At 41.3% G+C, this 27,385-nt stretch overlaps 2 protein-coding genes across 2 annotated transcripts in view; one reads left to right on the top strand and one right to left on the bottom strand.

Moving 5' to 3' along the window:
• LOC144455673 (uncharacterized) overlaps positions 1-27,385 on the top strand; it is a 95,445-nt gene that overhangs the window by 32,379 nt on the left and 35,681 nt on the right. The window lies entirely within an intron of this gene.
• CES4A (carboxylesterase 4A) overlaps positions 16,684-27,385 on the bottom strand; it is a 34,282-nt gene continuing 23,580 nt past the window's right edge. The window contains exons 12-14 of the mRNA XM_078149438.1: positions 27,143-27,274; positions 19,822-19,894; positions 16,684-19,735 (exon numbers count right to left, since the gene is read on the bottom strand). Coding sequence (XP_078005564.1) covers positions 19,561-19,735; positions 19,822-19,894; positions 27,143-27,274 — 380 coding nt within the window. The 3' untranslated portion in view covers positions 16,684-19,560. The remainder of the gene's footprint in view (positions 19,736-19,821; positions 19,895-27,142; positions 27,275-27,385) is intronic.

The raw sequence follows: 27,385 nt of genomic DNA on the forward strand, positions 1-27,385 counted from the left end.
AGATTGAAAGCTGTTCTGACAGTTGATGACCGCCATCACCTCCCACCCTAAGTCTTCTCTTCTCTAGACTATCTCCATTTCCTTCAACCAGTCATCCTTTGTATTTCTAGTCCTTTGACCATCCTTGTCATTTCCATTCTAGTTTGTGAATGTTATTCTTCACACCTCATAACCCCTTTACATCATCCTCCATTCTCTTTGCCTTTATTTAAATCTCTGACGATGATCAGTCCAAAACTTTACTACAAAGGCTTGAAAAGCAAAAGAATCTGAAGTAAGAGAGAACCCACAAAGTGAGAGGGTGTGGGAAATTTCTAGTTGTCTCTCTGATCTCAAGAAGTCTAATATAATGAAAGCATCATCTGGACCAAACAAGAAACATAAAGCTTGTGTACTATTAACGTAATGAATGACAGGACTGTTATGTTACAGGGGGTGATTAAAGCTCTGGCATCTCTGCAAAACTGGAAAACTGAGGGGCCTGAAAAGACCCTTAATTATTGGCTCAAATGCTTCACAGGGGCATGTGAATTACCAGCAAGACATTTTACCAGCTTCTTCTAATGCCTCTTTTCTTAACAGAAGGTCTTACATAACTATTACCAAAAGCAAAGAACACCAATGGTCTCTCCAAATATTGACCAATTATGTGTTTATTATGCACTTTATACCAAGCATTTGCAGCTTGTATAACACAAGAAAACAATATGTTAAACAAAAAGCATATGCCAAAAAGTCCAGGGCTATAAAGAGCAACTTATTATTGGCTTGGTAATTATTGAACAAGGTATTCCAAATTGCTATGATGTTTACATTGCCTGTGTCAATTATTTAGAAACCTTTGATTAAGTTCTACACGCATGGCTTATTGATGTACTGCAAATGTGTAAAATATACTGGCCTAGTGAGAATGCTAGAGTATTTAATGTCCACATGGAAAACTGTTCTTTAAATAAAACAGGCCACCAACAAGATAATGTCAAGAGTAATTGATATAAAGCATGGTATTTTTCAGGGAGACAGTTTAAGTCCATTGTGGTTCTGCATAACCTAAATCCATTATTTTCTCTCCTAAAGGGGACTATGTATGTCTTTAAAATTAAAGGAGTTGAACCCAAACATCTTATTAAACTCTGGATGTGCATTGATGACATCAAGCCATATGTCTCAAGTCAAGTCAAATTAACAAACATTTATGTGTCAGAAACTATTCTAAGTGCTGGGGATTTAAATACAGACAAAAAAAAGAGAGAGAGAGAGAGAGAGAGAGAGAGAGAGAGAGAGAGAGAGAGAGAGAGAGAGACAGTCCCCGTTCTTTGGAGCATATAGTCCAAAGGTAGTAAAACAAAACAAAGAGAGCTGAAAAAGGGGAAAGAGGAAAGGTATCCATGCCAAGACATGAGGGCAAAGCCTAGAGAGTGAAGCATGGCTAAGCTGGGCTCTTCCTCAAAATGGACGTTCTAGGAGAAACAATGGGAGAAGGGGACTATGGAGGTAGAGGGAGAAGGCCACCAAAGCCTGGTGGCCAGGTCTGGAAGCATGGCTCCACCAAAACCATTAACAGCTCATCGTCATCTCCAGTGATATCAAACTATAAGTATAACATTTAAAATGTGCACCAGGGGAGAATAGAGTCTGAAGACTTGGAATTTGAACCCAGAGGTTATAATGAACCTGTGGATCATGGTAGTATCTACAAATTATTTGGTCTCCTTTAAGCAACACATATCCAGCCCAAAGGAGAAAGATATGGTGAAATATATTAAGCAACTCATTGACATCCTGAATTCCAAGTGAAAGAATTGAAACTAATCAGCACTTGTGCAATACCAATATTAATGTGTATTTTTGGTACTATGAAACAGATCTGGAAAATATCCTAAAACACAAAACACCGTATAAGGTTAAAAAAAAAATACTGGACCTATACCCAAAACACGCTATGTACTCCAAAAAAGAAGAGGAGTGAAACATTCTTAGAACACATGATTAAACAGGTCAGAAATCTACAGAAATGCTTGTTGCATGCAGCATATATCACTTTACCAAGCAATAATAAAGGTTGATATGATAACAAGTACATGACATTGGATTTGTTGAGCGTAATTACGAAGATTTATCTTTGCATGGAGCCTGTGAAATGGTTAAGATACAAGAAGAGAATCAAAAGGCCCTCTATGGGTACTGTCTGCATGAGCTCAGATAACAGTATGTTGTCAGAGAAGCATTTAACAAATAACCAAGTCATGCAGATTTATTTCTGGAAAGGGAGGAATCAATGGCAGTTAGTTAGGACTAGGCCATTACTACTTGAATTTACAGAAGAGTTATCTTAAAGGAGTTTGGATTTGGTGATTAAAGCAGATTAAATAAAGAAATGGTAAAACCTTTGCAAAACGTGAGTGTAGGCTGCAGAAACTACCAAACAGGACACGAACTGATGTCTGGGATTGTGTATTAGAAATTAATTATCTTTCATGGACTGACAGACTACAAATCCCCATACTACAAATATGGACCACAAAATATCCTCAAAAACTCCATCAATAAACTATATTGGAACAGAATTATTATCACTGTTGCCATTATATTATATATATATTATACTATATACTATTGCCCTAATTGCCGGGATATAATGGTGATACACAAAAAAACTTAAAAATATTTTGATCGATGCTGTTATATCCATTACTTATAATCTCCAAGCTGTATCAAACAAACAGGAAAAACTTTCAAAAATAGAAACCTGGCAGAAAAGATAAAAAAATCATGCGAGAATGGGATGAGGTCCATATCATCCCCATCATTCTGTCTGCTACTGGAATTGTACCAAAGAAGTATTCAGTAAGCCACAGATGATGAGTTTACCCTCTTAATACTTTTATGCAACTACAAAAAGCAACTATTTTTATCATCAGATAGTGTAATAGTCTATAAAACATTAAATATGAAAGAATGATAATATGACAGCTACTTCTTACAAGACTATTTATAACTGTGCTCTATTGAACAAGATGATTAAAATAACTTTTGATAATGGTGGTGATGATGATGATGATGATGATGACGATGTTGTGGAGCCAATGAAATGGGTGATAATCTAAGAATAGAGCTGAAGGGACCTTTATGGGTCAGCAGTGAAGAAGCAATGAACAAAATGAGCAAATGACTACAATGAGAATTTGATTATATAAACATGGTGGCTTATGATAGTGATATGAATTTTGATATGATAGGAATAGGTAATTGCCATTTAAAGAAAAGTTGTCCTGAAGGAGCTTGGATTTTTTTTTCTTCTGATTATTGTTGTTTGTCCTTTGTTTTTGAAGAGAACCAATGACATCAGTTTTATGGGGAAACTATTATACTGGAAGTTGCATAAATTTAGCACCTACCAAACACCTACCAAGCACACAGCAGGATGTGAGTTCAAACCCGGCCTCAGACACATAACACTTACTAGCTGTGTGACCCTGGGCAAGTCACTTAACCCCATTGCCTAGCCCCCCCCCAAAAAAAAAAGAAGATGGGCTGACAACATTTTGGTGCAATTCCAAAACAGTCCTTTTATCCACTTGTGCAACAGTTTGCAGAACATTAAACAAGAACAGTAAGTGAGATGGCAACTTATCCCAGGACCATTTCTATCTGGATGTCATCAAATAAAGATGAGAATAAAAAAATAATAATAATAGCTGCCATTTACTTAGTGCTTTGGCTTTATCGCCATTACTTTGTTAACACAACAGTGGCCCTCATAATCTCATGATATGGCTACATTCCCCACCAATGCAGGTTGCAACTCATCCATTTCCTCTAATCTTGTGAAAGTCTTGCCCGTATTCATGTCTTAGGCAAGTCTTTCCATAAATACTTCAGAGCTATCCAGTGCTTTAACAGGTCCACCTCCTTTTCCAGTCATATATATGGGCCTTTTATGATTTATCTTGCTGTGTGAACAAGGCCGTTTCATGGAGCATCTTCAGGATGGCACTTCCTGGTTCTGGATTAGGGTGTGGCTGTTTTGCTGCTTGTTTCTGCATGGATGGTGTCCAACCTGGCTGTCCTTCTTTGGATTTCTCCATCATGCCCCTGAGCCAGGTATCTTTCCTTCCCCACATTTTCCGTTGTCTTCCCCCATTAGATTCTAAGCTCCTTGAGGGCAGACACTGTCTTTTTTTTTTTTTTTGGTGTTTGAATCCCCAGTGCTTAGCACAGTGCGTGGCAAATAGTAGGTGCTTACTGACTGTTGATTGGCTGATTGAATGACTGACTGCTGACTCATCATAGGACGTTGCAGACCTTGCGTGGCCTCTTGATGGTGGTGGGAAGATAGGATGCCACATCAAGTCAAAGAAGAAACAGCTTCTGGCTGGCTCTTTCTGCTTTAGATCTCCAATGTGCCCTGTTTTTAAACTTCATGTGAGAGGAGATAAGAGGAAGGAGCTTCCTCATGGAACATGGAATCAATTAAGTCTGAGCTTCAGTTTGGGCTTTGTTTTTGTATTTGCAAGTTTCTATCCTTGAGTTGGACATGTCCAGACTTGGCTTAATGTTTCTGAGGGAAACTGGGGAGAGCTCAGGTAGCTTGCTGGCTTCTGTCCACCATCTTGGCTCCACCCTTTCCTCCCCGCCCTCATGTCCAGACTTGGAGAAGGCCTTCAAGTGCTTGGAAGGCTGTGGAGGTCCTCAGTCCTAGCAAATTGTTGTTGAATGATGGCAAAAGGCTAAGTCTCTGGAAACTCTTTGAGTCTTCTTGGAGAGGATGGCCACTGAGAGAAGGATTAACTCTAGCCTGGCTGTCCTATCAGCAGTTGTCTGGTCAGTACAGAGTTCGTGTAAAATGTAATACGCCCAGTTAGAAGTCCTGCAAATCATTTTATGTTCTGATGAAGTTTAAATATCAGCTTCCCAGGATATTTTTTTTAGCAGTAGCTATAAATTAAATTACTGAATACTGTTTTAAATCATTCTTTTAATGTGAGCTGTGAGTCTTTTATGTTTAGCATTTTTTGTGAGTGTGTAGTTGATGAGGTAGAAAGGAAGGCTCCAGGCAGATGGAGCAAGCAGGATGTAGGATGTGAGAGATGAGATAAGATACAGGTTGTGACCAACCAGAAAAAAGATCAAAGAACTGTGCATTGAAGGCCCCCACCGTAGACTTACTTGTTTGCTTTCACAAAGCACCCCTAATTCCAGAACAACTCTTCCCCTCTCCTTTGCTGTTCGCTTTGCTTATCTGTATGCTAAAGGCACCTCTGGACTACCTATTATCCCAGGCATTTCAGAGCCAAGCTTGCTGCCCTCATTCTCTTATCCCCTTTCCCCCATTCCATAAATTGTATTTAAACCAAACCTTTAACTTGGCTAACTGCCTTTACCTCCTACGGGAAGTGGGCCACTTTGCTCCTGTAGGGTAGTAGGGCCTGCTGCCTATGCTTTGCCTCACTGGGAGCAGGCCCACTTGGGTGCATCACCCCAATAAAGGCCTTTCTTTAACGTGGAGACTGTTTGAGTGAATTCTTTGAGGATAATAGGACCCACAATCTATTCCTCCTCATTTCACGTGGCACCCCAACATTCTTGGGGTACACTCTGAGTTCATCATAGCAATAAACTATCTGTTACATAAATGATTTGTATTATATATTAAATATATTTCTATTCTTCCTTTTTTGGGGGAAATCTTGAAATTGAACCTAAACCTAAGTTATAAGTAAATTTATCTCCAGTTGAATGGACAGCCTATAAAGTTATTTTGGGTACTTCAGATGAACAAGGAACTGGACCCAGTATTGAGAGGCAGGAGGGAAGAATTTACTGTAACAAATTTGCCTCCTTTGATTAACTGATTTTCTTAAAATCTATTCCTGTGAGTGAGGTTGTACAAGTACTGTATTATTATCCCCACTTTATGGATGAGAAAACTGAAACTCAAATGGCTAAATGTCAAAGCTTGAAATCAGCTCAGGTCTTTCCATTCCAAAACCAATGCTTCTTCCCTCCATGCCACATGACCTCTAGTAAGAAATTCCCTTGGGTCAGGAATCCTTGAATCCATTTGACAACCTCTGAGTCCTTAAAGAATGGCCTTAGAGAATAATTAAGTTTCCTAAAACACATCCTTCAAAACAGCCCTGTGGGGTAACAAACAGAGATACTATCATCTCTGTTTTACAGATGAGGAAACTGAGGCTCAGAGGGTGACTTGAGTTGGTAGGGGAGGGTCAGGGCCAGGGGTCAAATCCAAGGCTCCTGACAATGTAAGATTTGGCACAGTAGGAGAGGGGAAAGAGCACCGAGCTTGCAGGCAGAAGATCTGTCTTGAGTTTCAGAAACTTAAGGCAGTCAGTTGCTCAACCAATTGACAAGTATTTATCATGCACCTCCTCCTATGTCAGGTTCTGTGTCAGAAGACTGAAGAAGGGCAGCTGAAGACATCAGATATAAGTACGAAGAATAATAACGATAATAGCGTTCACACGGCTCTTGGCGGCTTACAACGCATTTTTACAAATCTGGTCTCATTTAATCCTTACAACAATCCTGGGAGATAGGTATTATTTTTTGTTCCCATTTTACAGATGAGAAAACTGAGGCTCAGAGATTAAGTGACTTGCCCAGGGTCAGGCAGTGAGTGTCTGAGGCTAGATTTGAACTTAGGTCTTCCTGACTCCAGATCTAGTACTATATCCATTGTGGTGCCTAAAGAATGAAGTAGTCCTTAATCACAAGGGGCTTATGTTCTAACTGGGATGGCAACAAGGAACAAACCAATAAATAAATATGGACAGCATAAATGAAAGTTAATAAATGCAAACATATGCAAATACACAGAGGTAGTTAAATACAGAAAAGGGATTTATTAAATGCTGTCTGTGGGCACGCTGGGCACTGTGCAAAATACTGGAAATACAAAGGTCCAAACGGTCCCTGCCTCAAACAACTTGTGTTCAGTGGAGGAGACAAGAGGTCCTGTGGTAGGTGGAAAACTGGGCCTGGAGGCAGGAAGATCTGAGTTCAATACATCCGTACTGGACAAGTCTCTTAACCTCTGTGTGCCTCCGTCTCCTCAACTGTAAAAAAGATAAATCCAGTAATAGCATCTACTTCACGAGAGTTGTTGTGAGGATCAAATGAGATGATATATGTAAAGTACTTAGCTCAGTGCCTAGCACACAGTAGGTGCTTACTAAATGCTTGTGTTTTTTTAAACTCGTAAGATACACACAGAGGAAATGAAGTGTATTCTCAGAGGTACTAGTCACTGAACAGAATGGGAAAGGCCTTCTGCCGAAGGTGGGATTTTGTGGTGATTAATTAGTAATAACTGAAGTCTGAGCAATATGATTGTTTAGCATGGCAGGCATAATAAACGGGTCAGTGGACTCCCCAGTCAGTCCAAAGACCCTGAATACAGAGTGAGACAGATTTTAATGTATTAAAAACAATTAATCAAATAAAACCAATTAATTATAAGAAAACAATCAGCTAGGACACAAATCAGAATACAAAATTAGATAATTTGATTTCTAATTGGAGGAAAGATTAAGGACTTTCCAAGTTAGAAGGGGGAAAGAGTGAGTTTCAGTGGGGTTGGGAGGGGGACTAGTAGGTTTCCGTGTCTTCCGATTCCCAGAATTCAGAGATGCTGATGAATTACATTCACCTGCATTTATGAAACAATGGATGGCTATATGCCATCTAGTTTCCCGTGGATGGTTTGCAGAAGAAACAAGATGGAGAATACCTGTGGCAGTACAAGATGGAATTAGTGTTCATGAGATAGAAGCTGATCGATTCTCTCGATTCCCACACCAAACAAGCTCCATTTTGTAACTGGCCTTCCCTCTATCTCAACAATCTGAACTGAGTCTTGAAGGAAGCCAGGGAAACTAAGCAGTGTATGTCCAGAGGGCCAGCGTTCTAGGCATGTGAGATAGCCAGTGAAGAAGGGAGATGCTATGTCTGAGATTGGCAGAGCCAAGCAGCTGTTGGAGGCTGGATTCGAACTAACGCCTTGGACTCAAAGCCAAGAGTTCTTTCCCGCCATATTAACTTCTCAAACAATTAAGTTAGGAGTTTGCTCATTTTCTTTCAAGTGCCTCTCCTACTTTAGGCCTATGTCGGCTCTGAGAATCAGCCCTTCCCCGTTACACAGGTACTCAATTAGAGATAAGGGTTGTGATGGAGGGAGCACCTTGGTGTTTTCCAGACATTAGAAGCTTTAGAAAGACAATGATTTTCTCTATATGAAGAAGCAGGAGAGGGAATTTTCCAGTTAGGGCCCTGCTTGCAGCACCACACAATTGGCGGGGCGCTCTGAGAGTCTGGAGAGACCACTTCTACCTGAAGCTCCCTCCACCATCTCTGGATTCTCCTGTGGAAGACCCTTCTTAATAAGTCTATTTATTTTGGGCAAAAAGCAGGGATATATGTGCCATTATACCATTAAATTTTACTGTGAACTGAATTTTTAGGATTAACTGGTTATGGTTTGTGATTCTGGATCTAAAACCTGACATTTCCACCTATTAGCTTGGGCAACTCACTTTAAATCTCTCTTTTGATGTCATAAAAAAGGAGGGGGATGGTGATGAGTTAGATAATCTCTACTGTCTCTTCTTTTCCCAACATTCTGTAATCTTCTCCATTGATAAATGAGGAAACTGAGGTCCTGAGGTAGGGAGAAGTTACTTGGCCAAAACCCACAGCCAGTTAGGGGCTGATTCCCTTTGCCAGGTGGGTTTGTTGGGTTGCTGGCAAACTAGGAGTAATCATTTAAAGTTGAATGAGGCTAGTGACAGCATCCCCAGGGTGGCCCTCTACTGTTGATCAAAGTCCAATCTGGGAACCTGTGATCCATCTGCCATTGGCAAGGAGGCCAGTTCCAATGAGTATCCACCTCTTGCTTTGTATTTTTATTAAAAAAAATTTTTTTGCTAACTCCCTCTCGCTACCCTTCTCCCCAAGTGTCTCATTAAGAGCCTTGAGATTTATCAAATTGACGCTAGTGGAATGAGCAGCCCTGAGTTGCCCTGAGCAGCCAACAGTGTGGTTTGTTTCTCCTCCCTGGGTTACTAATGGAATGACAGCTCATATTCTACATTTGGTCTAATTGGACCTTCCCGGAGCCTCCTCTCCTGTCTCCCAGGCATGGATAATTACAGCAGCTGGGGAGAGGGGAGGGCATGAGGCATTTTCCCCAGTGCCTGCCTCTGGGAATCGAAGCGTTCTTTGACTTTGGAGGGCAGAGCTCAGCCCCCGTGGGGCATAGATGGACAAGTGGGCATGAATAGAGGTGTGTGAAGGGGCCATGGGCTTGGAGTTCTGGGGTGTGGCTTAAACTCCCTGCTCAGCCACTAACTCATTGTGTACCCTTCAGTGGGGCTAATTATCTCTTTGGATCCTAGTATTTTTTTTTTAATCTGTAAAATGGGAACAACAACATTTAAATTACAGGCTTCCAAGGGCCATTGTAAGGGTCAAATGAGGCAGTGTATGTAAAATGCTTTGAAATCTGTAATGTTTTACATAAATGCCAGCTCTTCTTATCTCAGAAGGTACATGTGCTTGCTTGCTGGTTTCCTAATGTAAAGAGGACTGGATTTGGAATCGGGCCAGGGGTGCGATCTTAATTCTATCCCTTACCTGCTGTGTGAACTTGGGCTAATCACTTCCACCCCACTGAGAGTCACTTTCCTTATCTATCAAATTGGGAGCATAATACCTGCACACACTACCTTATGAGGTTCTGGTGAGGGAGCAGAGTAAGGTGGAAAGAATCTTAGATATGGAAGGAAGGAAGGAAATGAACATTTATTAAGCACCTACTATGTACCAGGCATTGTACTAAGCGCTTTAGAAATATGATCTCATTTAATCTTCATAAAAACTTTGAGAGGGAGGTGCTATTACTATCCCCATTTTACAGTGGAAGAAACTGAGGCAGATAGGACTTAAGTGACTTTCCCAGGGTCATACAGCTGGTAAGTACCTGAGGCTGGATTTGAACTCAGGTCTTCCTAACCTCACAGCTGGTGCTTGATCTAATGCTATGGAGAGGTGAGTTATTGCAGTGTGGCTCAGGACTGCAGCTGGGGCTGAAAATGAGGGCGAAAGGTGCGGACTCAGTGTGGGTCAGTGGATGTGTCCTCAGAGGAATAGACCCATAGAATCCTAGAATATTAGAAATGGAAGGGACCCAGGAACTTCACATTTAGAACTAAAAATGTCAAGAACGTTGCTTGTTAGAAACAGAAAGGATCTCAAGACAAAATTATAGGATGTAGAATATCAGAGCTAGGAGCTTAGAACATAGAATGTTAGCATGAAGAGACTTAGAACATAGAATGTTAGAATAAAGAGGCTTAGAACAAAGAATATTGGATGGAAGAGGCTAAGAACACAGAATGTTAGAATAAAGAAAGTAGGTTAAAGCTGGAAGGGGATCTTAGAGACCATCTCTCCTTTTTTTCTCATTTTACAGATGGGGAAATTGAGACCCAGAAAAGAGAAGTGACTTAGTTACTAAACTTTAGGAAAGTGTTCCTTGCCTTGTTCAGCAGAAAAATCGGACCAGAGTATGAGATAATGAGAGGCATAAGGATCTGAGTGTGGGCCTCTGGAGGAGGCTGTCTGGAAAACAAGTGAGCAGACTGGCCAACGAGGGGATGAAAGGGAGTAGGAAACATCACCAAAGCCCCAAAGTCAACCCCGAGGTTCCGGAGAGGATTGGGTGGACCAGCTAATTAGCAGTGACACCATCAACATGGAATTAATGAACACTCAGATTGGAGAGGTCCTGAACCCATTCTGAAAGGCCTGTCTTGGGCGAGCAAAGCAAGGCAGAGTTTTTTCAAACAGGGAGACAAAGAGCTCAGGGCTTCTCCCTCTGAGGAGGAGGAGGAGGGGGTCAGATGAGGCTGTGACCTCCCCAGGTCACCAGCCCTCTTAGGGAGGTGCCATCCCAGGCACGGAGGCAGGGCCCTGGGCCTAAAGGCAGGCAGGAGGGTGGGGGGGCCTGGAGCCGTTTCAGGTAAATGGATTCCGCGAAGCCTTTCTGGGTTTCAGGAAAGACAACAGCAAGAGTCCATTAAGCTTCTTACATCAGACCCCTGTTCTCTCTAAGGGCTGGCCCTGGGCGGGAGCTTCAGTAAAAAGCCGGCTTATTAGTATCCCATGCTAGCCCTACAGGGGATGAAAACCACATGCTAGGAGAGAGTGAATTGTACTGTGTGTGAGGGTGTGAGGGAAATTGGGGGCTCAGGAATGAGACTGAGCCAGGGATATGGTGAGGCTTCATTTGACACAGGCTCCTTCCCGAAAGGAAATGCCTTTTGCCCAGAAAGTTGAAGGAACCTATGGCCAGAGGGGTTCCTAGGGAACAGCTCAGTCTTCCTTGGGGTGTATGAGATCCAGGATTGTCTCTAGGAGGTACATGGCTAAGGGCCATCCTTAGAGAGTACAGGCATAGAAGAAATTGGAGAGATGTGGTCAGACCTCATTTTACAGATGTGGAAACTGAGGCCCAGAGGTGGCGAGTGACTTGACCAAAATCACATTTTATGGTCTAGTTTTTACAAAGGGCTTTCCTTCTGACAATGCTGTGAGCTAGTTGGTGCAAGCGTTGTTTTCCCCATTTTACAGATGAGGAAAATTGAGGCTCTCAGTAGTTTACTAAGACAGGCCCACCAGGTCATAGCAATATGAAGTGGCAAAGCTGAGATTCAAATCTAAGTCTCCTGACTCCAAATCCATCCCTCTTTCTTCTGTCCTACACTATTTTAGGACTATGACATCATCATTACTAGGCTGTGCCTAGACCTGAGATACAAAGTTCGAGGGTGAGCAGGTTTCCTGCCAGGGTGTATGCCTGTTTAACACCGGCCGTTCAAGTTGCTTCCACCATTCCTACCCTATCTCCTAACTCAGGGCATTTTTTCTGGCTGTGACCCACATCTGGAGCTCTCTGCCTCCTGGCTTCCATGGCTTCCTTCAGGTCTCTGCTAAAGTCCCACCTTCTACAAGAAGCTTTCCCCAGTCTTACTTAATCTTAGTATTTTCTCTCTCTTAATTATCTCCAATGTATCCTGTGCATAGCTTGTAACACAGTTGTTTGTATGTTGCCTCTCCCAGTAGACTGTGAATTCCTTGTGAACAGGGACTGGACTTTTTTTCCCCCTTTGTATTCCTAGTGCTTAGCACAGTGAATGGCACATAAGCAGGGCAGCTGGGTGATGTGGCTGGCAGATAGAGTGCTGACCTAGAGTCAGGAAGACTCTTGCTCCCAAATTCAAATCCAGCCTCAGATACTTACTAGTTGTGTGACCCTGGGCAAGTCACTTAACCCTGTTGGCCTCAGTTTCCTCATCTGTAAAATGAGCTGGAGAAAGAAATGGCAAACCACTCCAGTATCTTTGTCAAGAAAACCCCAAATGGGGTCATGAAGAGTCAAACACTACTGAATGACAATAGGTGCTTAATAAAAACTTGCAGACTTGACTCCTCAAAGCTCCAATTGCTGACTGACCACACTTTCAGTACCCTCCTGCGGTGAAGCTGTAGAATTTAGAGCTACAAGGGACTTTACTGATCATGGGGCCATCCATTTAGAACTGGGAGGGACCTTAGGTGGGTGGCCGAATGCATGGAACTCTGGACTTGGATGCAGGACAGACCTAAATTCAAATCCTGCCTCAGACACCAGGTACACGACATTGGGCAAGGCACTTAATGACGGTCAGTCTCAGTTTCCTGATTGGTAAAACGGGGATACTAATAGCACCTACCTCATAGCATTGTCTCAAGGATCAAATGAAATTATATATATATATATATATATATATATTTATATATAATGTGTATATATATATATACACGTGTGTATATATGCACACAAATATACATATATGTGTGCATGTGTATATACATACATATATATACACACATGTACAGTGCTTGGCAAACCTTCAAGTGCTGTAAGAAATGCTAGCTATTATCCTTTAGTCCAACCCTCTCATTTTACAGATGAGGACACTGAGTCACAGACACGCCAAAAGCCTCAAAATATAATAACAGAACTGCAGTTTGAGCCCAAGCTTGTGACCCCAAATCCTACATTCTCTCCAGAGGCATTAACCTCCTGGCTAGAGGACAGCCCTCACCAGATCAAAATGTGATTGGGAAATTTTAAACAAAATAGATAAAAATATAACACAACATAGATGATGTTCATTTCTGCTTTTCTGAGTCCTTATGCAGTTTGTAGGGATCCTTCTATCTGAATCTGACATCATTGCTTTCTACCATATTTCACTGCCACTTTGGGTCTGGGTCTGTAGGCCAGCTCTCTCTCATTTTACGCAGGTTGTTGTGAGGCAGCGTGAGTAAAGTATTTTTCCAACCTTAATGCGCTATATAATGCTAGCTGCTATTATCATTATTATCATCCATTATGTGATCTAGCTGTCTTTATCTCAGGCTTCTAGCCTACTACAGCTATTTTCATTACATTTTTAAGCACCGTACTAGCCCATCAGACTACGTACATGTTGCCCACGAGGCATCACGGTGCAGGAGAAATAGTCACCTTGGAGTCCAGGAGCTTAGTGTCAATTCATGGCTCTGCTACTTAATGTTATATGGCCTTGGACAATCCACTCAGTCTCTGTGGGTCTCAATTTCCTCCTCTATCAAATGAGAGGGGGGTTGCATGTGTACAAAAATATTTATGGCAGTACTTTTTGTAGTGGCAAAGAACTGGAAACTAAGAGAGTACCTATCAATTGGAGAATGACTGAACAAATTATGCTGTATGAGTGTTTAGTTCAGGCACTTTTCAGTTGTGTCTGACTCTTCATGACTCCATTTGGGGTTTTTTTGGCAAAAATACTGGAATAATTTGCCATTTCCTTCTCCAGCTCATTTTACAGATGAAGAAACTGAGGCAAACAGGGTTAAGTGACTTTCCAAGGGTCACACAGCTAGTTGAGTATCCAAGGCCAGAATTGAACTCAGGAAGATGAGTCTTCCTAACTCCATGCCAGGCCCTCTATCCACTGTGTCACCCAGCTGCCCCTATGTCAGTGTAATGAAATACTATTGTGCCATAAGAAATTATGAAAGGGAAGGATTTGGAGAACCTGGGAAAACTTATATGAATGGATACAGAGTGAGGTGGGCAGAACCAGAAGAACAAATTATAAAGTAACAACAACATTGTAAAAACAAACAACTTTGAAAGACTTAAGAACTCTGATCGATGAGATGAGCAACTATGATTCCAACCAGAGGAGCAATGATGAAGCATATTACCCATGCCCTGATAGAGAGGTGGTGGATTCAAGATTCAGAATGAAACATTCCTTTTTAGACATGGGCAATGGGGGATTTGTTTTGCTTGACTATGCATGTTCATTACAGGGTTTTCTTTTTCTTTCTTTTTCTTCAGAAAAATAAACGTTCATTGAAAAGGGACTAAAATAAGAAAAATTAAACAGTAAAAAATATGAGGGGGAGGTTGAACTTCATTAATACTCTTTAAAGTGGGGACTGTGGAATGGTCCCAGTGGGTATGTGATTAACCTATTGGAAAGGTCCCATCCTTCCATTGATATAGAATGGCAGCTCATCCTTAATTTATAGTTAGAGAATTGTGTAGGGCACTGTGGAATTAAGTGATTATCCATGACCATATATTAGAATATGTCAGAGATAGGATTTTAAGGCAACAAGCATTAAACTCAAACCTTGACCACTACCAGGCTCAGAGTCATAGTATTCACTACCCTATGCCTTCTCAAGAACTGAATGATAAACACGATGTAGCATAAAGAGGAGCTGGGATATAGGGTACAGTTGTTACAGGCCTTCACTAGCTGGCTGTCCTGGGCAATCCACTCCTCCTCTCTGGGTCTGCTTGTAAAATGAGGATCTTAGACTAGAGGATTTTTAAGGCCCCTTCTTGGTGCTAGCAGTCTATGCTCTAACATTCTATTTTCTAAGGTCTCTTTCAGACCCAACGTTCTGTGTTCTATGTTTAATATTGTGTAGTCAAGAGTTGTTTTGAGTTCCAACCATCAATTCAATTTGATTCAGCAAATATTTATTGAAATCCTATAGTCCCTGTTCTCAAGAACTTATCGTCTACTAAGGGTAAGCTTGTAACACCTTGTGAGGACCAATTGTTAAATTTTCAGTGTGACCATTTATACCTTAGAAAATGGCAAACTACAAATTAGAGTTTGATTTGCTATTTTGCTGACTATCTAAATTTAAGAGAGTGATGGAGAAAATGTTATGTAGATTAAACTTGGAAGAATATGGTGTATATATATACATATATATATGTGTGTATACACGTGTATGTAAATATGTATATGTACTTGTACATATGTGTGTATACTCATATACATACACACACACATATATATACATATATATATGTATATATATATATATATATATATACATATATATATATATTTTTTTTTTGGTTGGGGAAGATATTTGTTAAACACCTACCAGTACATCACCTCCTAGGGGTCATATCATATATATAACCAATATGATACACGGTAGAACAAAGAAGAAATGTTTGCTCAGGGATTGGGTAACTATAGTCTGTGTTCCCAACTTTAAAAGTATGAAGACCTTGGTTTGTTTGTTTTTGTAGGGGAGAAATGAATGCAATGCCATTTTGTTATTTCGAAAGGTTCCCCTCCTACCTTAAAAATTATGTTGATGTCTTTTGTCTCTTACTGGCTTAAGGATGAGTTGCCAGTCTATATCATTCTGTATAATTTCCCAGTATACTCACCCTATTATCACTGGATCCTCCCTTATAACAAAGAAAAATAGTTAAGCCAAAAAAACCCAAACAAAACCTTCAGATCTGGTAATTTATACAATGTAACCTATCACCTCTCTTCTGAGAGCAGGGAATTTAATAAAAAGTAATAATTTTGTTGTTCAGTTGTTTTGTAGTTGTGTCCAATTCTTTGTGACCCCATTTGGGATTTTCTTGGCAAAGATACTGGAATGGTTTGCCACTTCCTTCTCCAGCTCGTTTTTACAGATGAAGAAACCGAGGCAAACAGGGTGAAGTGACTTAGTTAGGGTCACACAGCTAATTAAGTGTCTGTGGCCACATTTGAACTCAGGTTTTCCTGACTCCAGACCCAGCTGTATCACCTGTATCCCCTTTCTGTACTTCCTGACTCCACTGTACCACCTAGATATTTCATCATTTTCACCATGGGGAAAGGGTATAAACATTTTTACAGTGCCTACTACGCGGCAGCCACTTTGCCATGTGTTTTTTTACAAATATTTTCCACTTGATCCTGTGGAAACTAGGTTGTTCATTGCAATTAATCTGAGTGCAAATGCCTTTTAGTATTTTGTTTATATTATTGCTGTCTTATATATCATTCTACTGGTTCTTCTTCACCTTGTATCAGTTCTTACATGTCTTCTCATGTTTCTCAGAATCCTCATATTCTTGATTTTGTAAAGCACAATAGCTTCCCATAACATTCATATGCTATAATTTCTTCAGCCATTTGGGAACACCCCCCCCAAATAATATTTTTGGTAGATCTACATCATGATAATTGTACTATTAGTGTTTATCGATTAAGAAAATAGGGAATGACAAAAGATACTCTACCCATGTAATTCTTTTAAATGAATTAATATTTTATTAATCATAACATTATCTAAATACATTTGAATAATAGTAACACCTACATATCCATTAGAGCTAAAGATAAAAATTACAGTGCTTGGGGTACATATTTATGGTGCGTCTCTTTGGACCCCTTATAAAAACTCTTGTATTACATGGTGGGGGGTGTACTTGGCTTTCCTATCCCTCTGCTCCAACCTGTGGTTTTCTCGCGTTTGACCCCCCTGGTTGGGAACAACTGTTTGATGCACTATGAACTTACATTCGAAGAGCCCTCTAATTGTAACATTCTGTGATTTTTATGAATCATATTTTTATGCTACCTTAGGGCTTATTATTATTAAAAAACAATAGCTGACATTTACATGGCACTTTAAAGTTTGCAAAGTGCCTTAGATATATCTTGACATTTCTCACAACAACTTTATGAGATATCACACCAATCATTCAATGTAGGTAGCACAAATATGATAATCCCTACCTTATAGAAAAGGGAACTGGGGCTTAGAGAGGTAAGGAGACTTGTCTAGGGTCACACAGCCAGGAAGTATCTTGGCAGGACCAACAGAACTTTTTTATCTGTAACGTTTCCCATATTGTCTCCTCTCTGTGGTTTCCAGGACCCCTTCCAATAGGGTTTTGCTCATAAGAATCTTGTAAATGCAATTGCTATTGCTTCACTGTCTGTACTCTGCAATCAAGCCAAACTGACCTTCTCCTTGTTCCTTACACATGGCATGCATTTCCCACCTCCATGCCTTTGCCCACCAGGCAGTTCTGTGCTCCCCTCAACATCATAGAATCCTTCTCTTCCTTCAAGACTCAGCTCAAGTGTCACTTTCTATATGAAGCCTTTCTTGACACTCTCCTCCTTTTCCACAGCTGCTAGTGACCTCCCTCTTAAATTGCCTTACATTTAATTACTTTACATTTAGTCTCTTTATATTTATACTGTATGTGCTTATATACATTCTTGCTGTCTCCCCCATTAGATTATAAACTCAAGTGGGGCTGGTTCTATTCATTGTGTTTGTATTCCCAGCACATAATAACTATTCTGGCACACACAGAAGGTGTGTTATGTTGGTTGGTTGATAGAAAAATGTTGTAAAATTAGTTTTTATTGGTTGCTATAGGATAGATACAAGGTGTCCCAAAAGTCTAAGTTCAGCCTTAAGCTTATAGCTTACAGCTGCACTTCAACTTATGGGATACCCTGTATATGTATATACACCTTTCTACATAACTCTGTTAATAAGGTCTTGTCAGGGTCTCCTAAGTTTTGTGCTCTCTCTGCTATATCGCCCTGCCTTCCAGGAACCTGTATGTACAAGTAGTAGGTCCAAAGGAGGAAGGGATTTCTGGGGCTTGGGGTGTTCAGAGAAGACTTCATAAAGCGGGTAGCATGAACTGGGACTTGAAAGGTAGATAAGATTTGGAGAGGCAGGAGATAGTGGGAAGGCCATTCTAGGAAAGGAGTAATGGCAGCAAATATGATACATGTAGGGTCAGTGAGTGGCCCATTGGGTATGAAAGGTTGATGGTGAGTGGGAAGGAGAGATGAGGTTGGATTGTTATTGTTCAATCATTTTTCAGTCATGTCCCCATTTGGGGTTTTCTTGGCAGAGATACTGGAGTGGTTTGCCATTTCCTTCTCCAGCTCATTTTGCAGATGAGGAAACCGAGACAAACAGAGTGAAGTGACTTGCCCAGGGTTACACAACTAGTAAGTGTCTGAGGACAGATTTGAACTCAGCTCTTGACTCCAGGCCAGTATTCTATCCACTGTGCCACCTAACTGTCCTTATGAGGTTGAGATCACATAGTTCAACTTCCTTGTCTTACAAAAGGGGAAACTGAGGCTCAGCAATATGAAATGATTTGTTCAAAGTCCCTCAGCTAGTAAATGTCTGGGCTGGTATTGGAGCCCAGGTCTTCCGATTATAAATCCAAATGCTCTTTGGGGCCTGGATCTTTAGATGATAAATCCAAATGCTCTTTGGAGCCTAAATCTTTAACTTATAAATCCAAATGCTCTTTGATTTGTAGCTTCCTAGCTCATTATAGATTTAGAGCCAGAGGAGACTTCAGAGGTCATCACTCTACAGATAAAGGAACTGAGCCTCAGAGATGTTCATTGAGTTGCCCACGGTCTCACAGGTAGGTAGTAACAGAGATGGCACTTAAACCCAGTTCTTCTTCCTTCAAATCCAATGTTCTTTCCTGTGGATGACACTGTCTCTCAAGGTATATAAGACATTTCCTAAGTTTGTATGCAGTTCTTTGAGGGGGGTGCCTGGAGGTAGGGATGCTGTGACATTCTCTCTGTGGACAGTGCCTGGGAGCATGTGCTATACTGAGTCACAGTGTGTGTGGGCTTGAGGTTTCTTGAACATCTCAAAATTGGTGGAGGTGTAGTGGGGGCAGTGGAGAGGGGGGAGAAAGTAGATGTTGGCCACCTAGGGATAAGGCCCCAGGTTATAGTAAAGGGGGGCAGAAAGCTAAGTCTAGCACAGGGCAGCTGCTGCTTTGGGGGGATGGTGATGACAGTCAGTATTTGGGAGCTATCCTCTGTCTAAGGAGACTGTGGAGATGATCTAGCCCATCCCCTCATTTTATAGAGGAAAAAACTGAGATATCCAATGAGGACAGAAACCAATGACCTCTTTCTTCATGAGCCCCTAATTATCAGGATAGTCACCTCAGGAGGACCTCAGTTTCCCCAAATGTTTCCGTGTATAATTCCTTTGCTCCCAAAGTCTGCTTGGATTGCCCATATCCCCCAGCCTTAGGGACCAGGTCTCAAAGCATTCCCTTGGCTTTTCAGCTGCTTTAGGCTTAAGCCGGGGTCAGCAGCACCATCAGATTCAAGCCTCTCCTTCATGCTGACCTTGGACGTGATGCTGACTCTGGATCCTTGTCCAAAAAGCCACCTCCTTGTCCTTCAGTTGTGTTCCCACCCTCTGTTCTAAATCCAGCACCAGGTACTTCTCTTCCTTCCCATAGTGTGGCCATTCCATCAGGCCATGGCTGTTGGGGTCCCTGGAAGTGGGAGAGAGTGCTGTCAAACATCAGGGAAGGCTTTTTTCACCAGTCCCCTGCCGTCAATGCCCAGCTCTTGCACTCACCCTGTGCGGGCAAAATTGGCCCAGTATTTCATCATGTTTCTGCTGAGTTTTTTCTCCTCTTCTGTAGCAGACCCTGAGGAAAGAGCCAAGAGAAGTGTTGAGGGCAATGGGGATCTGGTTAGAGGCTGGAGGAAGGAGCATGTCCAGCCAGTGCTCTGAAGCTGATGACCCAGCCAGATTCACAAGACACATATGTGGGCAGGAAAAGGGGGCTGGTGAAGTAGAATTGGAAAGGTATCTGCCAAGACATTTTCTACTTCCATGAAATCTACATATGTCCTTCTGCCTCTGGTTTAAAGCATTTGTCTCCAGAAGAGCTCCATGTTAAAATGAAAATGTATTACTTTCCTTTGAAATCATAGAATGGGAAGGGAGAGTTGCATCATAAATTTAGAATTGGAAGAGACCTGAGAGGTCAAGCCCATATCTCCTCATTTTACAGATGGGAAAACTGAGTCATGGAGAGATGAAGGGATTTGCCCAGGGTCACACAGCTAGTATCCGAGGCCGGATTTGTACCTAGGTCTTGTTGACTGCATGTTAACCTCTCTATCCAGTGTATTATGTTGTCTCTCTAATCCAACTACCATCTGGAGCACATGAACCTAGGACTACATGCCTCACAGATAATTTTCTGGCCTCCACTTGAACAAGCCCAAAGATGAGGAACTTACTACCTTTCAATAATAATAGTTATCATTTGAGGTTTGCAAAGTGCTTTACAAGTATTACCTTATCCTCACAACAACCCAGAGTGGTAGTAGTTATTATTGTCTTAAGATGAGGAAACTGAGGCAGATAGCAGCCAAGTGACTTGCCCAAGGCCACACAGCTAATAAATGTCTGAGGTCATATTTGAACTCAGGTGACTCCAGGCCTAGCACTCTGTCCACTGCACCACCCAGCCATGAAAGGCAGCCCATTTTATTTTCAGAGAGCTCTAATTGTAAGGTGCAGAAATTTGTATCCTTACAACTTTCACCCCTTCCTCCTCTCAACCAAAACAGAAAAAAATAAAACAAATTCCTTTCCCATCTGATAAGTCTTCATATCTTTGAAGAAGCGACTGCGTGAAACTTCTGGGAGCCAAGATGGCGGAGTAAGCAGTAAATCGCCTTAACATTCCCATATTCACCTCCAAACAACCATAAAATAGTGCCCCAAAACAAATCCTGTAACAGCAGAACCAGCAAAGAGATGGGGTGAACAAGTTTTTTAGCCCAAGAAACTTGGAAGATTGACGAGAATGGTCCCTCTCACTTTGGTAAAAGGGGAACACATTCCAGGACAGAAAGTGTCCTAGCAAGCCAGGAGTAAACTCCACCCCAGCAAACCAGTGGGAGATCCTGAGACCCAGTGTGGTGGAGCAGACAAATGCCAACAGCAGGACCCCTCCCGTGCCTTAGCAAAGCCAGGAGAATGGGCAGATTCCAGTTCCTAGAACCACCACATGTTTTGGCACAGCACCAGGTGGGCAGGCATCCTTTAGTGGCCAGACCTCCACTTGCTTAAGCACAGCCCTGGGCAAGTAGGCATACTCCAATGACCAGATCTCCATGTGCTTCAGTGTAGCTCCAGGAAATGTAGAAACACCCCACTGGACTCTAACATATGCCAGACACCATCACCAGGACCCCAGATCAGCACAAGGTAAGCTGCCAGACCCCTATGGCTTTAGCAGTGCCAGTCATCCCCCCACCCCGGCCCTAAGCACAGCACCAGACACAAGGTCCCCTGGGGGCCTTAGAGTATCATCAGTGCAACACCAAGTAAACAGCCAGGGCTTGTAGCCAATGGCACAAGAAGCCTGAGACAGTGCCCCTTCCGCCTGAGATACAGAGCTCAAATTTATTTATTTATCTATTCATTCATCTATCTATCTATCTATCTATCTATCTATCTATCTATCTATCTATCTATCTATCTATTTTAGGCAATTGGGGTTAAGTGACTTGCCCAGGGTCACACAGCTAGTACATGTCAAGTGTTTGGTCTGAAGCAGATTTGAACTTAGGTCCTTCTGACTTCAGGGCTGGTGCTCTATCCACTGCACCACCTAGCTGCCCCCAGAGCTCAAATTTAAAAGAAAGGAAAAAGCACCCCCACCCACCCAAAGATGAGCAAAAAAAGAATCTAATCATAGAAAGTTATTATGGTGACAGGGAAGACCAAGACACAAACTCAGAAGAGGAAAATGGTGCCAAAACTCCTATGGGCAAAACCCTAAAGAAAAATTGGAAGTAGTCACAAGCCCAGCAAAAAGAACTCGTGGAAGAGCTCAAAAAGGAACTTAAAAATCATATGAGAGGTAGAAGAAAAAATGAGAAAAGAGGTGAGAGTGATGCAAGAGAAGTATGAAAAAAGAGTCAACAACTTGGAAAACTGCTTAAAAAGTAGAATTGGCCAAAAAGAAAAGGAGATACAAAAACCCATCGAAGAAAATAACTCCTTATACAACTGGCTGAATGGAAAAGAAAGTACAAAAGCTAATCAAGGAAAACAACACCTTACAAGAATTGGCCAAGTGGAAACTAATGACTCTATGAGACATCAAGAATCAATCAAGCAAATTCAAAAGAATGAAAAAAAAAATGGACAAAAAAATATGGGAAGACATGGGAAAAACAATAGCTCCAGGACAGACAATATCAGAATCATTGGACTACCTGAAAGCCATAATCTGAAGGAGGACTTGGATAGGATCTTTCAAGAAATTAGCAAGGAAAACTGCCCTGATATCCTGGAACCAGAGGGCAAAATAGGCATTGAAAGAATCCACTGATCACCTCAGGAAAGAGATCCCCAAATAAAAACTCCAAGGAACATTATAGTTAAATTTCAGAACTATCAGGTCAAGGAAAAATTACTACAAGTGGCCAGAAAGAAACAATTCAAATACCAGGGATCACAATCAGGATTACACAGGACTTGGCAGCTGCAACATTAAAGGATTGGAGGTCATGGAATATCTTACCTGACAGGTAAGTAGGAGGGGAGGAGATTAAGTAAAGGGGGGTGGGGACTGAAAGAAAGGGCAGATCAGGGGAGGTGATAGACAGAAGCAAAACACTGGTGAGGAGGGAAAGGGTGAAAGGAGAGAGAAGACAGACAGGAAGAAGAATAGGATGGAAAGAAATACTCAGGTAGTAATCACAACTGTAATGTGAATGGGATGAACTCTCCCATAAAACAGAAACAGATCACAGAATGGATCAAAAACCAGAATCCTACAATATGTTGTTTACAAGAAACACACTTGAAGTAGAGAGACATACACAGAATAAAGGTAAGGAGCTGCAGCAGAATCTATTATGCTTCAGCTGAGGTTAAAAAAAAAAAGCAGGGTAGCAATCCTGATCTCAGTCAAAGTAAAAGCAAAAACATAATTAATTAAAAGAGATAAGGAAGGAAATTACATTGTGCTAAAAGATAACATAGACAATGAAGCAATATCAGTACTAAACATATATGCACCAAGTGATATAGCATCCAAATTCTTAATGGAGAAATTATGTGAGTTACAGGAAGAAATAGATAACAAAACTATACTAGTGGGAGACCTCAACTGTCCACTCTCAGAACTCAATAAATCCAACCAAAAAATAAACAAGAAAGAAACTAAGGAGGTAAATAGAATATTGGAAAAGTTAGATATGACAGAACTTTGGCATGTTTGAGATATAAAGGGTGACACCATAAGCAAATCAGAAGAGCAAGGAGTAGTCTACCTGTAAGATCTATGGGGAGAGGAAGAATTCATGACCAAACAAGAGGTAGAGAGCATTACAAAATATAAAATAGATAATTTTGATTATATTAAATTAAAAAAGCTTTTGTACAAACAAAACCAATGCAACCAAGATTAGAAGGAAAGCAGAAAGATGAGAAACAATGTTTACAGCAAGTATCCCTGATAAGGGCCTTATTTGTCAAATATGTAGAGAACCGAGTCAAATTTACAAGAATTCCCCAACTGATAAAAGGTCAAAGGATATGAGCAGTCAGTTTTCAGATGAAGAAATCAAGGCTATCTATAGGCATATGAAGAAATGCTCTAAATCACTTTTGATTAGAGAAATGCAAATTAAAATGACTTTGAGGTACCACATCACACCTATCAGACTGTCTAACATGACAAAAATGGAAAAAGATAAGTGTTGGAGAAGATATGGGAAAATTGGGACACTAATGCACTGTTGGTGGAGTTGTGAACTGATCCAACCATTCTGGAGAGCAATTTGGAGCTATGCCCAAAGGACTACCAAACTGTGCATACTCTTTGATCCAGCAATACCACTAATAGATCTGTATCATGAAGAGATCATAAAAAAGGGAAAAGGATCTACATATGCAAAAATATTTATAGCAACCCTTTTCATGGTGGCAAAACATTGGAAATTGGGGAGATGTCCATCAATTGGGGAATGGCTGAACAAACTGGTATATGAATGTAATGGAATACTATTGTGCAATAAGAAATGATGAACAAGCAGATTTCAGAAAAATCTGGAAAGACTTGTATGAACAGATGCAAAGTAAAATGAGCAGAACCAGGAAAATGTACATACTATCAACAACATCATGTGATGATCAATTATGAATGACTCAGCTCTTCTCAGCAACACAATGATCTAAGACAAGTACAAAGAACTCATGAAGGAAAATGCTATCCATATCCAGATAAAGAACTGATGGACTCTTAATGCAGATGGAAGCATATTTTTTCACTTACTTTATTCTTTCTTGTATTTTTTCCCCCTTTTGGTCTGTTTCTTTTTTCACAATTCTGACTAATATGGAAATATTTTTACATGATAGCACATATTTAAACTCTATCAAGCTGCCTACAATTTTCAGAAGAGGGGAGGGGAGGGAGGGAGAAAAATTTGGAACTCAAAATTTTGTAAAAATGAATGATAAAAATTTTCTTGATATGTAACTGGGGAAAAAATTACTATTTAAAAAAAAGAAGTGACTGTGTCCTTCCCTAAATCCTCTCTTCTCTAGATTAAATATCCCCAGTTTCTTCAACTGATTCTTGTACAATATATTCTCTATGCCTTTCTTTGGGCTGGAGGACTTTTCCATCCTCCCTCTCCCTGCCCCAGCTGTTAGTGCTTTCCTGCTGAGACCACCTCCCATTTAATACATATTAAAATATTTATCTTGGGGGGGCAGCTAGGTGGCACAATGGATAGAGCACTGGCCCTGAAGTCAGGAGGACCTGAGTTCAAATCCAGCCTGAGACCAAACACATAACACTTACTAGCTGTGTGACCCTGGGCAAGTCACTTAACCCCAATTGCCTAAAGGCAAAAAAATGAAAAAAAAATATTTATCTTGGTTGTTGGGGACTGTTTTCAATCATGTCTGACTCTCTGTGACCCCATTTGGGGTAGAGATACTAGAGTGATTTGCCATTTCCTTCTCTAGCTCATTTTACAGATGAGGAAACTGAGGCAAATAGGGTTAAGTGGCTTGTCCAGGGTCACACAGCTAGTAAGTAACTGAGGCCAGATTTGAACTCACAAAGATGAGTCTTTCTGACTCCAAGCCTGCTGCTGTATCCACTGTGCTACCCAGCTGTCCTCCTATATATATATATATATATATATATATATATATATATCTTATGTGTACCTAATTATTTGCATGTTGTCTCTACCATTAGAATGTGAACTCCTTGAGAGAAGGGATCATGTTTTTTGCCTTTGTATCCTCATACTTAGCACAGTGCTTAGCGCTTAATAAATATATGTTGAGTGACTGATTTTCACCATCTTGGTTGCCTCCAGATTGTCCATATCCATCCTAAAATGTGATGCTCAGTATTGGCGATAAGGGTCCAACCAGGGTAGAGTATAGTGGGATTGTCACTTCCCTTCCTCTGCTGGCCAAAATCACATTGGCTTCACATCTCATTGAATCATTTTAGTACTCTCTATCATCTTATCATGGAACAACTAATCAGATTGACTGTTCTCCTGAGGGCTGGGGGGAAAAGACTTAGATAGCCTGACCTTGAGGGCTTCAAACCAGGCTGGGTGAAGGATGTATCTGGGACATAGATGAGCCTGAATGAGCAGGCTAGGAATGCGGTACCTTGAGTAACTGAGAGTACAGTTATAGGGCGTTAAGTCTTTGGTGGCAGGGAGGGTGAGAGGATAAAAGAAAAACTTTGCCTGACTTGGGAAAAGAAAAGCATTGGCCAATATTATTAGGAAACTGGAATTCAAGAGTGGCCTTGAGTCAATCATTTCACCCAGGATCATGGGATTGGGAGTTGGAAGGATGACTTTAGAGATTATCTAGTCCACCTCATTTTACAGATTAAGGAAGGTGAGACCCAGAGTGGGGAAGGACACGGTTAGTGACAGAGTATGATGTTTGAATATTCTCCCTTTACATCTCTGCTTCCTGGCTTCCCTGGCTTCCTTCATCTCCCAGCTCTGTAGGAAGCCTTTTCTGATCCCCCTTAGTGCTAGTACCTTCCCTCTGAGATCATGCCCAATTTAGCCCGTATCTCTATCTCATTTGTACATAACAGTTCTCATGTTGTTTCCCATATTAGCTTATGAGCTCCAAGAGAGCCTACTGTCTTTTGCCTTTCTTTGTACCCCAAGCACTTAGCACAATGCCTGGCAGTAGTAGGCATTTAATAGATACTTATTGACCGAATGACTACTCAGCTTCTCTCTCTGGCCCTCAGCTGTCTTATCTGTCAAACGAAAGAGCTAGATTAAATAATGTTTAAGGCTCCTTCGAGAACAGTCTGTGTTCTAAGGTTCTCGCTAGCTCTGACGTTCTCAGGTCTTAAGTCCCTCCTCGCTCTGACATTCTATACTGTGTGGTCCCTTCAGGGCTACCATTCTGTGATTCGACATTTCTGTTTTTGTTGGCGGATAGGCAAGAGAGCAAATTGTACCATGTGCCTCCTTCCTTCTTTAGGATCAGCTTGGTAGGGCTACTTCCTTCTCTCATCTTGGCTACCTCTCTGAGCCACTCCCTAACTGAGGAGTCTGTAGGGATGACTTTGAGGACAGTAGCTCTAGATCATTGTCTTCTCTCTTGGGGGCTTCATTTAATTGCAGGTATCTTCACCAACCTAGGCCTTTGCTGACTCAGAGTCAGGGTACAGAAGGTATGCCCTTGAAAGCAAGATGGGGCTGAGCTCCCAGGCCCTGGGAATGGGGTGCCCAGTCTTCCTCTTATTACCACGATGCCTTTTACTCAATTTCTCTTTTCCTTCTACTCTATTCCTTCCAGCCAAATGGACAGAGGGCTTTCTTACTTGAGGGACAGGGCAGGAAGTATATCTCACCTTTAGTGAGTAGAGTCCCAAGAACGAAGTTGATCTCATCACCGTGGTCGGCCACATCACTTCGGTTTTTGATGATGATCCCAGAGGGGGAATGATGCTGGAACTCATAAAAGTAGACTGGAAGGCCAGCATCTGCCAGGATACAAGACCAAGTAAAAATCTCTTACATCTCGTGATATTTACCAAAAAAACTTATTTATTTATTTTTATTAGGCAATCAGGGTTAAGTGACTTATCCAGGGT

The sequence above is a fragment of the Phascolarctos cinereus genome, unplaced genomic scaffold, assembly GCF_003287225.1.
Source record: "Phascolarctos cinereus isolate Bilbo 61053 unplaced genomic scaffold, phaCin_HiC Scaffold_2;HRSCAF=192, whole genome shotgun sequence".
NCBI lineage: Eukaryota > Metazoa > Chordata > Mammalia > Diprotodontia > Phascolarctidae > Phascolarctos > Phascolarctos cinereus.